Genomic DNA, 16,412 nt, shown 5'->3' with positions numbered 1-16,412 from the left:
GACCCTCTGGTGATGGACAGGTCCTGAGCTGACATATGGACATCAACATCCCATTGTGATGTTGACAAGATCTTTGCAAGATGTTGCCATTGGGGGAACTGGGTGCATGGCTCTCTGTAGTATTTCTTAGACGATTATCTCAGAATCAAGATAGCCAAGTGTGCCCCAGTCTTGGGGCCCCTGAGTGTCCCTGCAGGGAACAGGGGCCCTTGTTGGAAATGGTTCATTGGTGGTGGCACCTGCGGGCTGTCAGCACCGAGCATACGAGATCGGAGGGGGCCAGGGAGGGGCTGCGTGCCAGAGCAGGGCCTGGCTGAGTTAGCAATTAACTGGATCTACGGTTTTCCTTTAAATAACAAAAAAAATACACCTGAAGGGGAGACTATTCCTTGCTTCAAGGCCCAGCCGAGGCCCGAGCATTGAGTCTCCAGGGTTCCAGAGACCAGGCATGGCGAGCGCCCCGGGACCAGACCCACCGGGGGACAGCAGCGAGGATGAGAGGCCCAAGTGGGACAACAAGCTCCAGTATCTCCTGAGCTGTGTGGGGTTTGCCGTGGGCCTGGGCAACATCTGGAGGTTCCCGTACCTGTGCCAGAGCCACGGGGGAGGTGAGCCTGTGCCGGCCGTATCTTCAAACAGGACAAGGGGAACGGTCGCACCTCGGCCTGGGTCGTCACTGGTTCCTGCTGGGTGGGAGTGGTCCTTCCGGAAAGAGCGCTACGCCATGGCCCAGGGAGAAACCGTCTGAGGGCATCAGAGCTCTTGGGACCCAGGCGAACCCTCCCAACGCTGCTCCTACCCAGCCTTGCCTTGGGGTTGCCCCTGTGTCAGACTTGCCAGGCCTTTGGTTCCTGAGTCTTTGCGCAGTCAGCTCCTTGCTCTCTTCGAAAGAGGTTGGGCTTCGAGCATTCCTAAGACAGCAGGTCTCCACAGGAGACTGCGGGTCTATGGGGAAATGCAGCCTGTTAGAGTCTCTCTCTTTTTTTTTTTTTTAATTGATTTTTAGAGAAAGGAATCGGAGGGGGGGGGGGGTTGTTGTTGCATTATTTAAGCACTCATTGGTTGATTCTTGTATGTGTCCTGACTGGGGATCAAGACTGCAAAATTGGCATATCCGGACGATGCTGTAATCAGCTGAGCTACCAGCCAGGGCAGTAGAGTCATTTTATTGACAGAAGGACACGACTAAAGCCGTGAGCTTGTCTCTCTTGGTGCAGCGTGAACGTGCGTGAGGACTTGAGGGCACAGACAGGCATGAACCACCCCGGGCAGCCGTCATGGATCAGCTCCAGATTTTGTTCCCCGACATGATGAGCAGGGACTTCCCAGCCTGGGCTCATTCTTCTGTGGGGCCCCACCCTCTAGGGGCTGTCCTGCCTCCGTGCCAGGTCCACTTGCCTTCCAGGCACCTCTGCTCCTGAGCGACTTGAGGGCTCCCAGAGGGTCCCTCGAGGTGATCACCAGGCCCCAGGAGGTCTCTGGTTGGAAATGTGGGGAGCATCTCTTTGGGCAATTCCTCTGGCCCTTCCTGCCTCGGAAGCGAGGGTCAAAGGAAAGTCTGTGGGTGGGTGGGTGAGCTCTCCCCCCACACTTTCTGGTCAGGAGCCATCCTTTCCCACTTCCAGGGCAAGCAGGTGGCTGTCCTGGTGGCCACAGGGAGCCAGGGGACAGGGCTGAGTCTGAGGAAAACGGGTAGGAAGGTCTGGGCTCTGCAGGAGCTCCATGGCCCCACTTCGCAGAGCAGAGCAGAGCCGACAAAGGCACTGCTTGACGTGGCTTTGCCTGGTCATAAGGGCAACACTTCTGTAAAGTTTGCTTATTTTTTCTGAATATAAGAAGGTTCATGGCATGTAGAAATTTTTGAAAATGTAGACGAGATGGAGGAAACTTGCCTGTCACTTGCCCCCAGAGGTGTCAGAACCTTTATGGGGGGTTGGGGCAAGGCAGCACCTTGAGCCTTGTGTCTCCCGTCAGTGAGCCTCCCCCAGGCCCCTCGGAAAGCTCACAACACCATTCTCCCGACAGCCCAGGGAGGCCCAGGGTCTGGGGTGGGAGAGCCGGCCCGGTCTGCAGGCCTTGCAGGCAGAGGCTGCAGGTCCTGATCGTGCTGGGTGCCCGGGTCTGTGGCTCTGGGAGAAGCCAGGGCTCCTCTCACACGGCTCAGCCACCAGGACCAAGCTTTCTGTTCCGCTCCTTCCGCTGCACGGCGGCGAGGGTCAGAGAGACAGGTCCCACCCCAACATGGGGCACAGCTGGGCAGACAATCTGAGGCACTGACCTTCCCCAGAATTCTGTGTGAATGGAACAACTCCATGGCCCGAGGGAGCCAGTCACCAGGGGTCACGGGGTCTCAGTAGGAACACAACAGCCCATTTGCTGATGAAAGCGCCTCCAAAGCACTGACAAGTTGGATGTGGCCAAGTGATTTAAGACAGCAGCACCAGGCCCCACGTGCGCTCCTTCCCTGCTCAGGGAGGCCGCAGTGATCGTCCTGCCCAGGCGCCATGCCCTGCTGACCGCAGCGTCCTTGCAGGGGCCTTCCTCATCCCCTACCTCATCGCCCTGGCCTTTGAGGGGATCCCGCTGTTCCACATCGAGCTCGCCATCGGCCAGCGCCTGCGCAGAGGCAGTGTCGGGGTGTGGAAGGCCATCTCCCCCTACCTGGGCGGAGTCGGTACGCTGCCTTTCTGGGACCCTGCCCATAGCTGCAGGGGAGGGACAGGGTGAGGGCTGCCATTCCAGGGCGTGGTGGGTTTGCTTGTGATTCAGAACCTGCAGGCAAAGGAGGGACCTGGTGTAAAGATGCAGGGAGACCCCGGCAGCAGTGTCCCTGTGGGAGCCACCCCCAGTCACACTCTGAGGAGGCCCCATTCGGTTCCCCTGAGGACAGACTTGGGTGGAGGGTGTTGCATGGAGTGAGCTCAGGGTGCAGGAGAAGGAGGCAACACGCTGGCCCCACAGAGCAGCGGCAGGCTGTCCCGTGTCCTGAGCCCTGTGGGCCTGTGCACACGCTGAGCCCGCGTGCCCCGGAAGCTCGTGGGCATGGATGAAGGGGTTGAGCAGGGCTTCATATAATGATGCATCCTCAGCCAGGAGATTCGGCCAGATGTGGGGCAGCAGAAATGTCGGAAGGTGAGTCAAGACAGTCTGTAACAGGGAGGACGGTGACGGTCCGTCGTGTGCCCACAGGGCTGGGCTGCTTCACCGCGTCCTTCCTGATCAGTCTCTACTACAACACCGTCCTGACCTGGGTGCTATGGTACCTCCTCAACTCCTTCCAGCACCCGCTGCCCTGGAGCACCTGCCCGCTGAACCTCAACCAGACAGGTAGTGCCGGGACCAGGGGAGTCCACGCCCTGCCTTTGCGCGGAGCCCCTCATGGTCACCCTGAAATAGCGCGTCTGAACTCCGATTCTCTTCTCCTTTGTCTCTGCTCACTGCTGGGCCCAGGGGCCCACAGACACGCTCTGCTGTGGGCTTAGAGCCACGCTGGGCCCAGTGATGAGAGGGTTAGCAGGGGATGGCGGCGTTGGCTGAATTAGGTTGTTAGGTCCAGACCCCAGCCTGGTGCTGGATCTGACTAGATCTCGGCCACGTGGGAAACGGTCATTGTTTTCAGCAGTTGGCTCACGTTCTCCCCTCCCACCTCTGGTTGGTATGAGCTTGCGTTTCACTCATTCTGAACAGTGCTGGCCCTGGGTGCCTGGCAGTAAATCAGGCCTGGCGGCTCCCTGTGTCCACCCTATTGGCCATACTGGGCGCCCTGGGCAGAGGAGGGCACCGGTCCAGGGTGCATTATGCACAGTCTCATCCCTGGGCGGAGGATGCAAAGCCCAAATCCCACCTGAGCCCCGAGACCAGCCCCGTGACCAGACCTCCTGGTTTCAGGGTTCGTGGAGGAGTGCCAGGGCAGCAGCTCCGTCAGCTACTTCTGGTACCGGCAGACACTGAACATCACGGCCGACATCGATTACAGCGGCTCCATCCAGTGGCGGCTGCTGGTCTGCTTGGCGGCCTGCTGGGCAGTCCTGTACCTGTGTGTCATCAGAGGCATCGAATCCACCGGAAAGGTGAGAGCCTGCGGGGCAGACCCTCTCCCTCACTCCCTCCGGGTGCAGAGCCCCCTCCCCCCACTGCCGTCAGAGTGGATTTAGAGGCTCTGCTGGGAGAGGTTTGGGCATCAAGACTGTCATATCTCCTTGGAGAATCAATGCCTTTATCCGTACAGAGTGACCGTCCTTACCCTAGTCATAGACTTTGCTCTGAAGTCGATTAAGATATTAACATAGCCGCCCAGCCTTCTCCGACCATGTTGACATCCTATGTTTTTCCATTCTGCTTCTTTTAACCTGTTGGAACCTCTGTTTAAAGTGCGTTTCTTGTCCTCGACAGCATGCAGTTGGTCTTGCTTTTCCCCCAATCTAATCTGATGATCCCTGCCTTTTGTGTAGGGTGTTCAGACCGCTTACATTTAATGCAATTATTGACCTGGTTCATATAAGTCTGTCACTTGTGTTTGTTTTGAACTTGTTAGGTCTGTTCTTTGTTTCTTTTTCTTTCTTTTTTGAGTATTCTGCCCCCCCTCTCTTTAATCCTCACCTGAGGATATATTTTTAATTGATTCCAAAGAGAGAGGAAGAGAGAGGAAGAGAAAGAGAAACATCGATATAAGAGAAAAAACATCCATTGGCTGCCGCACACACAATCCCTGAGCAGGGATTGAACTCATAACCTAGGTATGTGCCCTAACTGGGACTTGAACTTCTGACCCTTTGGTGTGCAGGACGTTGCTTCAACCAACTGAGCCATATCAGCAAGGGCCATACCTATCTTTTTAAGTCACTCCGTGCAGGTCCAGGCACCTGCAGACCCCGGCTCCCGGTCGTGGCTGTGCGGCTCTTGCACAGACCCACCCACGTGTGCACCTGGATGCTCCTCAGTGGGCATGTGGGCGTCACAGCTCCTCTCACATGAGGGTCTCCACACTTGAGAGGACTGGAGTTACTGAGGGTGACGGAGCAGCTGTGAGGCCCAACAAGCCAGCCAGCTACTCCAGGCGGCCCAGTTAAGAAAGTCCCTGTCACTTTGTGCCAGGGTGACCGCCAAAGTCAGTCTGGGGGGCAGTGAGAAAGGAGATTGATTTTGCATCGACACCGTGTGTGCAGACTCCTGCCCAAACTGGGCTGAGAGTGGGTGCGGGTGTGGGCAAGAGTGGGACCCTGAGGACCTGAGAGTGGCCAGCCAGGGGGTCGGGGTGGGAAGAGGTGAAGCGAGAACTCAATGCCTACAGTGTGAACAAGAGGGAGGCCGCCGCACAGGAAGTCAGTGCTTCCCTCAGCTGACCCACAGGCACAAACACCTATGTGAGTCCACTGTGACCACCACAGCCAGCTCCGACCCCTCCAAGCTTGACCGAATCCCACCCACCACCTCCCCAGTGCCCTCCGCCCTGACCTGACCAGGTCCCAGATGAATGACGGGCCACTGGCCACTGAGGCGTGTCCCCAGCAGGCCTGCCTCTCTAAAGATTTTTATGCGGAACAGATAGCATTGAAAAGTCTCACAATCTGGTCTTTCTTTCAGGTAATTTATTTCACAGCCTTGTTCCCCTACCTGGTCCTGACCATCTTCCTTATCAGAGGACTCACCCTGCCCGGCGCGACGGAAGGGTTAATCTACCTGTTCACTCCCAACGTAAGTGGGTCTCAAATGGAAGTCCAGGCACCAGGGAGCACACAAGTAGGACCACAGCCAAGCCCAGCCCAGCTCATCCCACCCCCTGGCCTCGTGGGGTGAGGAGGAGGAGGAGGGGACCGTGGGCCTCGGGAAGGAGGTCAGGGTCAGGGTGAAGGGAGCAGGAGGAGGACACGGTTTGGGGCATGCGGACTTTGGTGCTTGCAGGATGTTGGGCTCAGGGGAGAGGCTGGCTGGGCACCTGCTGTCCCATCCCTAGTGCCCTGGATCCCACACCTCTGAGAACCTCGTCTAGCTGCACAGCCCCACCAGGCAAGGAGCCACGGGACCAAGGGGCCTGCCCACCAAAGCCCACAGCCCTTCTAGACATTCCATGCTCTCCAGATCCCAGCAGCCCCTGTCAGCTTCCGGGGGCTGCACCACACGCCCCAGGCTCCCCAGGCAGTGCCCGCCCCAGGGGAAGGGAAGGGGACATTTGTGTGGAAGTGTGTTTGCCCCCTCACCCCCACCCCCCTGCAGGTGGGAGACTTCAAGTCACTCAAATCCACCAGGTCTGAGAGGAGCAGATCAGCACACCCAGGTTCAAGTCGCTCAGACCCATTTCCAGCCTGAGAGGGTCTGCAGCCAAGTTCTCAGCACCCACGTGTCCCATGTGGACGGGAGCTGTGGGTTCTTTGACACGTCACAGGACGGGAGGCCGAGTTTGCAAGCGGCCCTTCCAAGCACACTCCCTCCTGCATGGTCCTCAACTGCCCCTGGGCCTGAGCAGGTGACGCCACTCATGACCGCTGCCCAGAGGAAGTCCTGGGCAAGCCCTGGGACAGCAGGCGTGGGGCAGGTGAGGTTGGCTGTGGCACAGGGGCCTCCTGTCTCCCTCCAGATGCAGACCCTCCAGAGCCCCCGGGTGTGGCTGGACGCAGCCACCCAGATATTCTTCTCTCTGTCCTTGGCCTTCGGAGGACACATCGCGTTAGCGAGTTACAACCCGCCCAGGTAGGGCCAGGCTCGGGTGGGTCCCTTCCAACCGAGGTGCCGAGGTGCCGGGCCTATCTCACTAAGCACATCTTTATGGGGCTTCCTGCCTGGGACAGAGGGCAAGCGAAGGCGAACATGAGATGAGACCAGATTCTGGGCATTCCAGCAATTACTGAGTCATCCCTGGGGCCAGAGGTCAGGGCCTCCAGGCAGCCGCCCGCACGTTCCAGAGCCGCTGCTGGAAGAGAGCCCAGATAACCAAACCCAGGAACAAGGCCATAACTGGGTCGGGCACACCAACACAGGCCACGCGTGTGGCTCCCGAGGTCGTGGAGCAGAGATGCCACACGTGTCGCCTCTGTAGTCACTAAAGCAGACTAGGCCTCCGCTCTGCAAGGAGCCACAGCCACCTGGTACTCCCGTGACAACCACGGCATCGTAAACTACACAGTGGAGGCCCTGTGACACCCCTAAACTGAATTCCTGTGGTGTCAGTGTTCTCGCCTCTCAGAGCGGGCAGGGGCAGGGGGCGGAGGCCAAGGCCAGCTGGGCCCTGGCTGTGTTGACAAGTTACTGTCTCAACTCTCACCCCAGTAGCTCAGTTAGTTCACCCACCTCAGCAGCCTGGAGGCAGGAGGGGCTGGTGAGGAGGGGTGGGCAGGAGGGGCCAAGGCTGTCCTGAGAGCACCAGGAACAGTGCAGAGTTTCTGGGTCACGCACAAGAGGGCCCGGAGCAGCGTGGGGGCATCCAGATGGGGTGCTGAGGCAGCACGCTCCCTCCGAGTGTCCTCCCCGAGGGCCTAACCACAGCCAGGCGCTCCATCTGCTCAGGAACGACTGCGAGAAGGACGCAGTGACCATCGCCCTGATCAACAGCATGACCTCCCTCTACGCCTCCATTGCTGTCTTCTCTGTCTTGGGGTTCAAGGCGGCCAATGACTACGGGCTCTGCTTGGACAGGTGAGCACAGTGTCCTAGGGCCACCAGATGGGGCCTGCTGCCCTAGGGTCCCACTCAGTGACCTCCTCGTTCCTTAGGGCAAAAGGGGGAGTGTCCCCCAAAGGGTATGTTCACCCAAAACATCGAACGTGACCTGATTTGAAAATAGGGTCTTTGCAGAGAGTGTTGATCAAGATGAGATCATACTGGATAGGGTGCCCTGAATCCAGGAGAGGGTTCTTATATGAGACAGACACACAGGGAGAGGCCGTGTGATGACAAGCAGAGGCTTCAGGGGTACGGCCACGGCCCGGCAAGCCGAGAGCACCAGGAGCTGGAGAGGCAGGAAGGACGCCCCCCGAGAGCTGCAGAAGGTGCTCCGCCATGTCCATGCCATGTCCACGGTGCTAACGTGACACTGTTCTGAGGTGCTGGGCCGAGCCTGCAGAGGAAGGAAGAGGACAGACAGTGCTCCCAGGAGGGGTGGAAGGTTCCAGAGGCGCTGCGGGCCTGTGCCCTGGGGGCAGTGTAATCCCCCCCGAGACGCCTGGTGAACACGAGCTGTTGATCCATTAACTGGGCTAGGGGTCAGCCGGTTAAGCTTCCGGGCGGCGTGTCCTACTCACTGCATTTAGTGACACATCAGTACTGTCCTTGGGGGACATTTAAACAGCAAAATCACCATCAAAAGGCACAAAAGATGTGAAAACCGTGGCCCTAACTGGGCTGTAAGAAGGATCCTGTCCACAGTAGAGGTGAGACAGGAAGGCGGTGCGGGCCTGGCCGGTCTCGGTGGGACATACCGCTCTGAACATGTCCTCAGATACAACGGAAGGGCCACGGTGCTGACTCTGAGGTTACAAATAACTGTAACAAGCAGGCAAACTTGCAAATACAGAAGCACCTACGATACTCCTTTGGGTCAGGAGCCCTGGAGGCGGCGCGAAGCTCTTCCGACTTTGAGGCTAGAGGAGCAGAGCTTGGCCCACCCTCCCCGGGCCTTCGGGGAGCTCTGTGCCCAGTGTTGGCTGGGGACCCACAGGTGCAGGAGGCAAGGAGCTGCCACTGCCCAGGGCCAGTTGTACCTACTGGGGAGCGTCCCCTCCAGGCCCGCCCTCCACTGGGTGTCCTGGAGACCCTGGCAGCTCCGAGGGGCTGACCCTCACTGGGATGGTCGTGGTCCTTTCTGGGCGTGTTCAGTTGTGGGAGCCGGGCCCACTGAGCGCTTACTCCGCCTCTGTCCCTGCAGGAACATCCTCAGCCTCACCAATGAGTTTGATTTCCCAGACCAGAGCATCTCCAACGACGAGTACGCTGCTGTCCTCACACACCTGAATGCCACCCAGCCTGAGAGGTTGGCCGGGCTGCATCTGGAGTCCTGCCGTCTGCAAGACTTTCTGGATAAGGTACTGAGGGCCTGGCCTTGCTGCTGACGGCTGGCCATGGGAGGGCGTCACTGGTTGTGGAGGAGTTGGCAGCTGCGCACAGGGCCCGCTGACCCTCGGGGCCCGTGCAGCAGGCTGAGATGGGCAGGTCCTCAAGGCAGTGGTCTGATGGTGCCTGAGCCCAGCGGCCCGGGTCCCAGGGCACATGCTAGCTACAGGCTGTTGAAGGCACCTCACCCGAGGCCAGGAGGGTGTCAGGGCACATGTCTGCCAGTACAGGACATGTTGGTGCGTGTGTCTGAGCATGAGGAGTGTCGGTGTATGTGTCAAGCTTGGGAGCCCGTGCACGTGTGTCCCAGTGCGGCTGTGCGTGTCTTGCAGAGCGCCTCAGGCACGGGCCTGGCCTTCATTGTCTTCACGGAGGCCATCCTGCACATGCCGGGATCGCCCGCGTGGGCCGTGCTCTTCTTCTCGATGCTGTTCACCTTGGGACTGTCATCCATGTTCGGGAACATCGAGGGTGTCATCACGCCACTCCTGGATATGGGGGTCCTGCCACGGTGGGTTCCCAAGGAGATCCTGACTGGTGAGTGTCCTCGCTGTTCACCTGCCTCTGGTTTCACTCCTAACCACTCTCCAGACGCCCTCCTCCATGAGGGCTCAAGGGCCGTGTCCGTCTCACGGAGGGCGGGGTCAGCCTTGTCACCTCTCAGTGCTGGCCCCAGTGGCCCTATACTAACTCCCAAGGGCCATGATGGGGAGCGGAGCAGGGCTAGAGCAGGGATCCCTTCTCACACTGCCCTCTGGGCACAGTTCAGGAATCGGTGGGGACAAGCAGACAGGGGGAGGGTGGGAGAGCTGGGCGGGCAGCAGCAGGGCGGCTTGCGAGGCATGAGTGTGCGTGCCCGCAGGGACGGTCTGCCTGCTCTGCTTCCTCGTGGCAACCTGCTTCACGCTGCAGTCCGGGAACTACTGGCTTGAGGTTTTCGACAAATACGCTGCTTCCCTGAACCTGATCATCTTCGCCTTCTTCGAGGTGATCGGCGTCGTCTATGTTTATGGGATGGAACGGTGAGTTCCACTTCCTTTGGCGTCGGCTGGGGCTGGGGTCCTGCCCCTCTGTCCCCAGCATCCCTTGTATACAATGTCTGGGCATCGTGGCTGCCAGTCTCCAGGGCAGCTACAGAGATGAGACAGAATCATCTGAGGCCCCTCCCAAGAGTGGCGCTCAGGTATCCACAGAAGCCCCCACAGGGCCCACCCATGTGGCTGTACCAGCCTCCCAGACTGTGGGCAGACAAGAAACAAAATGGCTAGTTTACAGCCACATGGGGCAGACTCCTCAAGTACAACGATAGGTAGACGCTAGGGCACAGGAGGCCCAGATGCCCTCCTGGCGGCCTCCGAGAAGGCTTAGCACCTGTTCTACCCATCTCTACCTGGCTCAGGCCTGCTGCATACTTGTCACTCACATCTTCACTCACATCTTCACTCACACCTGGACTCACACCTGCATTTGCACCTGTAACTTGCACACTCTCTGTCCTTGGTTCCAAGGAATATTGGAAGTCACAAATCCAGGGCCTTCCCCCCACTCTGTGGGCACAGGGGCCAGCGTGCTTGTCCCGAGGTGAGACACTGCCCACCTGGAGAGGAGCAAGTGAGAGGCAGCTGTCTGGCAGGGGCCTGACCTGGTAATGTGGGATGAACAGTGAGCCCTCGACTTCAGCCAGCTGTGGGATCTTGGGAAACACCTGGAGTAGAGCTGGGCTGGAGGGAGCAAGCAGAGGGAGGGCCTCAGGGGGTCCTGCCCTTCCATTGGCTCCTAGATGCAGCTGCTGTACATTTGGGGGTCAATGCTGTCCAGGTCCCTTCTCCACCCTGGGCACTGAGGGCACCAGGTCAGGCACCTGCTTCCTTCTCACAGCTGGGCTGGCAGGGGCTTTGCTGCTTCTCACCCAGCAGCTGAACCTCCCAGGGGTGGAACTCACAGTTCCTGCCCAGAGGCACCTCACCCAGGGGCCAGGCTGGGGCTGGGCTGACCTCCTCCTTGCTGACTGGCACAGGCAAGGAGCCCCTCAAGCATCCCCTTCCCAATCCCCTTCCTTGGCCGGACTGACCTGCTCGCTCAGGACATTTCCACTTACCGACGGGAGTTGAGTCCTCATCAGAATCTGAGAGGGCTGCCCGTCGGGTGGCTACTCAGGAAGCCATGGGGGCAAAGGATGGCATGGAGTGGGGCACAGCCCCTCAGGCCACATCTTGGTGACACTGGATGAAGCTGCTGGCGGAGCATGTGGGCTTGCAGACATGGGGCCCGGTGGGGGAACCTAAGCCCAATGTCTCTGGCAGGTTCTGTGACGACATTGAATGGATGACCGGGAGGCGGCCTGGCCTCTACTGGCGTGTGACCTGGAAGGTCATCAGCCCCCTGCTGCTGCTGACCATCTTCGTGGCTTATATTATCTTCCTGGTCTGGACAACACTGAGCTACAAGGCCTGGAACCCCCAATACGTAGGTCCTTCGGATGGGGACCCAGGGACCCTGGGATCTGCCTCGGGCCTGGCCTGGCCCAGCTCTGGTGCTCCCAAGCCCAGATGACATTCATGGTGGACAAGTGTACCCTAAGTGACCCTGTGGGCTGCCTTTGCTGTGTCATCCGAGGTCAGGAGGCCCCGAGAGTGCCCTGGAGCATTAGAGGTGACTCAGGCAGCCGGAACAGCCTCAGCCAGTAGCAGGAGGACAAGCAGTTTCCAGACTCTGGTGACATCACAGGTCCCCCCTGATAGCCCCGCACACAGAGGTGTAGGCCCCAGCTGCACTTCCCAAGTGCTGTGGGGACAAGCTCCTCACACTGCCCACTCCGTCTGAGATGAGAGAAGGTGCATGTAGCACGTGTCACTGAACTGCCACCAAGCCCTGTCCGAGGGCTGAGCCATGTGGCCCGGCTGACCTGCCACCCCGTCTAGCCACTCTGAACCTCACTGTGCCCCTGTGGGGAGCATGGAAGCAATTCTGTCCAAATCCCCCTTTGGAAAGGGGAGCTGCCCAAGGTACCATGGGCAGGAGAAGGAGACATGGAGCTGTTTCTCAAAGAATTTTTGTGAATATTATCCTATTAGGTTCATACAGTAGTGCCTTGTGAACCTCAAAGGAAGGACCTGAAGTCGGTGTGTTGTCTCGTTCCCCAACAGAGGGGACAGAGGGGGTCCCAGGGCCTAATGATGCCCCGTGGGTCAAGCCGAGGCAACCTCGCGATGGTGGGTTCCCTCGGGTACACAGGGTGGCTCTTTTCAGAACACAGCCCCTTAGGTTCCCGGCCTGTCTCTCAGAGCCCAGCCCCCACAGGAGGCTCGGCCAACGTCCTGTCCTAAGCCTTCATCCGCCTGCGCCCTCACTGCTCAGGGAGCAGCCTCTGGCCCCGTCTCTTTTCCATTCATCCACCTGGAATGAACCAACCTGCTGCTTCATTTCAGGAAGAGATTGGGGGAAGCTGCCCACCCACCACATTCACTTGGCTGTGGGTCAGCCTCGCTCTGCCCCGGTGGTGGGTCTGGGGGACGCTGCCCCCTCCCTTGGACACTCACCCTGTGGCCTTGTGTCTCTGCAGAAGCAGTTCCCCTCGAGGCAGGAGAAGTCCTACCCGGGCTGGGTGCAGGCCATCTGTGGGCTCCTGTCCTTCTTGCCTGCACTGTTGGTCCCGGGAGTTGCGATGGCCCAGCTGCCCATCTGGCGCAGGAAGAAGAAGAAGAATGTGCAGCAGAACATGTGCCTGAAGCTGCAGGCCAGCAAGGTCTCCGACAGCGAGATCCGCTGAGGGCGGGAGGTCCTGGCCTGTACACCCTCGCTCACAGATCACCCGACCCCATTATACTCACCGACCCCGAGACCTGTGGTTATTGCTTCCAGACACTCTCACGCCTCCGACCCTCTCAGCACACAGCCCAGCTTAGACATCACTGTCCATGCTGTTCACCACATGGGAGAAAGCCCGGCATCTGGTGCCAGGGCCCTGCGGGCTGGGGTCCTGCACAGCACTGTCTGGGTGACCATAGGATGCACCTGGCAGATCCATGGGCAAAGTGGCAGGGAGGTCCTGCTGCCAAGCAGGCCAGAGGAGCGGGTCCTGAGGAAGCCACATCCACTCCCTTTACACTGGCCTTGCGCCACGTGGGTGGTGGGAATTTCAGGCTGATCTCCAAGGCGAAGTGAATGAGTCCCTGCCTGCAGCAGCCCCTGCACCTAGCGCACTCAGGTCATGGGGACCGTCTGCCATGGCTACGCAGGCAAAGGGAACCATGCAGGCAGCAGGACATGGGTTTGTCTCAGGCGAGGTGGGCAGCCTGATATGGAGAATCGTCCCAGGGAACCCATGGCCTCCCCAGACCCTCCTCGAGGGAGGAGTGAGCCCTGTCAGGGAGCTGGGGCTGCCTGGCTGCTCCTGCGGTTTTATCAGAAACACTGCCTTTAGTCCTTTTAAAACTTTCTCAGACTGAAATGTGTGTCAAGAAGGTACAGAAAGGCCGATTATCATTCAGGTTCCCACTGTCTCCAAGGCGGGCAACATCACTCCCAGCCGCTCCCCTCGCTCCCTGTCACTCCCCTGTGCCGGTGCCAGTGCTGGTGGCGCCAGGCACCAAGCCCTCCTGCAGCCCACAGCCAGGACCTGCCTGCACTAGAGCCCTCAGCACAGTGCCTCTTGCCCAGCTCCTCACCTGCCCGCCCGCCCTCCCTCCCTCTCCTCTCCACCGGTACGGAGCCAGGGGTCAGGTCCACAAACACACAGGCTTGTTTCTGACCTGTCACCCCGAGACCATCATGTCCTTGGCTACGTGCTGCTGGGAACAACCCCCATGAAGACCCCGCACATGCCTGTCTAAGCGCCTTTTGAACCAATCCCCAGTTGGGCTAACACTGTCCAGGGTGCTGAAAACCCCCAGACAGCAAGTTTTACGGCAGGTTATACACAGCCCAGGCCAGGCCTCTGTTGGGAGCCATCTGTGCCCACAGCCAGCTCAGACTGGGCAAACAGAACATGAACGACTGATGCCCAACGGCAGCTGGGTGTGAAAATGGACTGAATTCAAGGGTACCCCAAAGTGTGTAGTAAGCCCCACAGTTGGGCGAGTCCTGACATTTGCCCCTTCCTCTGTCGAAAAGCCAGCAATGGCCAGTCTTTCTCCGGTGGCATCTCTCTGACACACTGTCTCTCAGCCTTTTAGGGACCCTGTGATCACATTGGTTCTCCTAGATAATCCAGAATCATCTCCCATTTCAGTCTGCTGATTAGTTACCTAATATCCCTTGCAGGTTTCGGGATTAGGGCGTGGGCCACATTGGGGGTCATTGTTCTGCCCCTCACAGCACCGGGGCGTTCTGAGCCCACCCAGGTTTGGGACCCCTTCACAGCCAGGTACACACACGGGCAAGGGAGGGGCAAGGTCATGGGACTGGGGTATAACCACTGAGCCCTTGGGGGTCCTGGGGCGTCATCTGCTTTCACCCTTGCATCCTGGTTGCTCCTTTCACAGCTTCACTCCACTTGCTCCACACACATCTGTGGGATGCAGGCGCAAATAGGCTCCCATTCATGCGGTTTAGTTCTAGGGAAGACCAGCAATCCTTCTTTTAAAAAGTTTATTGTTTTCACACTTCACCCTGAATTTGACAGACTGCACAGCGGTTTTGAGAAAAGAGATAAATCAGAAATTCTCAGCGAGTAAAGCCTGACCACAGCGTGCGCCCTTCTCAAGGGCTTAACACTTGGGTAAAGGTGCACGTGACTGAGTAAAGCTGCCACAGGATTATTTCCTAGAGAACAAGATTCTACAGCTTCTAGGAGATGGATAACGGAGCCAGAGCTGACCTCCTGGGCCCAGTCTGCTATGGAAATGCCCGAAATGCCCAGGGTGCCGTGAGTTTGGGGTAGCCAGCGAGGGTCAGCTCAGGTGCCTGTCCCACCCCAGACTTGCTGAACTATAAACTTGGGACAGCACCCCAACTATGTGTAGTTCAGGCGCCAAGGAACCCAGAGCTCAGGTTGAAATCTGCTGTCTCAGGTGCCTGCGGGGCCTGGTTGGGCCCGGTCCTACCTGCCCCGAGTGTCCTCCACCCTGAGCTGTCCTCCCGAGTTTGCGATAGTGAGGGCACTGCAGGCTGGCGCCCAGGGTGGGGCTGAGCCTCTCACTGCTCATTTCTCCTGGGCATTTACGATGCCCGTGGTGGACTTGGGTCAGCCATAAACGCATAGTTACTTGAACGCTCGCCGCAGTAGCAGTAAACAAGGCAATATCCATAAACTTCGACCGCAGCACACACGCAACCCCTCCCAGGTACACTCAACGGCACCTGTCACGTTTCGTGGCCCCATTAGGGACATCCGGAAGGAAGCCTCCAAAGTGCTCACCACTCCACCCCAGCGCCAACTCCCCTGGTGGGGACTGTTGTTGTTTTTTCCCCAATGACACCTCCTTTGAGCTGCCACCCCTTCCTGTTGTTCTTTGTGCAATCCTTCTGGCTCTCGGTCCAAGGCCCTGCATAGCCCACTGGTGCACAGCGTGCCCCCCACAGAGGTCCAGACAGGCATGCTAAGGGTCTCCCACTCAAGGGGTCGTTTCCACAAAGAGGAGGACCTAACTCCGGCTCCTTTTCCTGATGACACCTGCCACTCCGCAGACAAGCCCTTCTGTCACTGGGGCTCCTCACAGGGACTGGAGGACAGGGTGGACCCAGAGGTGGGGATCGGGTCAGGGACGTGGTGGGTATGGAGGCTCTGGTGAGGCTGTGAGGGTGGCCCCTCCTCCCCATCACCAAGGCCCCAGACTGCCCACTCCCATACAAGCTCCTCTGGGATGCCAGTCATCCACATCCCCATACCCTCACCCTCCACACTCCTCCAACTCCTGACCATGGACCAAGCAAGCAGCTGTCTGCTCTCCTGGCCACTGCATAGAAGAGCCCCAAGACCAGCCCCCAAACCTCCCGGTGCCCCCAGCAGTGGTTCTGTGTGGGGCCCTCACCCCACCAGCCAGCAGTATCAGGAACTTGTTAAAAGTGCAAATTCTCAGGTCCCACCCCAGACCTGAACTATAAACTTGGGGGACAGGACCCCAAGTATGTGTGGTTCCAGCACCAAAACCCAGAGCTCAGGTTGAAATCTGCTGCCCCAAGAGCTCCCAAGTCACCTCCAAGCTAAGCCAGTGCAGTGGGCTGTAGGCAGGGGAGGGTGCTGGGCTGGGGCCTTCCCGCCCACCGGCATGCTGCACCTGCCCTGTGGGAGCGCCCTTCCCATCTACCACCTCCTCCCTCCCTCCCACATCTCTACCCCAGGAGGACCGCCCCCCACCCCGGGCCCCGCCAAACCAAGGGCCCATGCACATCAACTCAATACTCGTGTTTATATAGATAACAATACGTGG

The 16,412-nt window shown here is 58.9% G+C and overlaps 1 protein-coding gene across 1 annotated transcript; it reads left to right on the top strand.

Moving 5' to 3' along the window:
• Positions 1–448: 448 nt before the first annotated feature.
• On the top strand, positions 449–12,874 carry SLC6A18 (solute carrier family 6 member 18). Its single transcript, XM_070411445.1, has 12 exons — positions 449–608; positions 2,534–2,674; positions 3,190–3,327; positions 3,889–4,070; positions 5,584–5,694; positions 6,575–6,687; positions 7,501–7,629; positions 8,858–9,014; positions 9,375–9,579; positions 9,905–10,064; positions 11,346–11,508; positions 12,605–12,874. The coding sequence occupies exons 1-12, from the start codon at positions 449–451 to the stop codon at positions 12,809–12,811; spliced, it is 1,866 nt and encodes a 621-aa protein (XP_070267546.1). The 3' UTR covers positions 12,812–12,874.
• Positions 12,875–16,412: the final 3,538 nt, after the last annotated feature.

Source organism: Myotis yumanensis, unplaced genomic scaffold (genome assembly GCF_028538775.1).
Source record: "Myotis yumanensis isolate MYYU_CA2020_CCGP unplaced genomic scaffold, mMyoYum1.0.hap1 SCAF_4, whole genome shotgun sequence".
Lineage (NCBI taxonomy): Eukaryota > Metazoa > Chordata > Mammalia > Chiroptera > Vespertilionidae > Myotis > Myotis yumanensis.
This window is presented reverse-complemented; position numbering and strand designations above follow the sequence as displayed.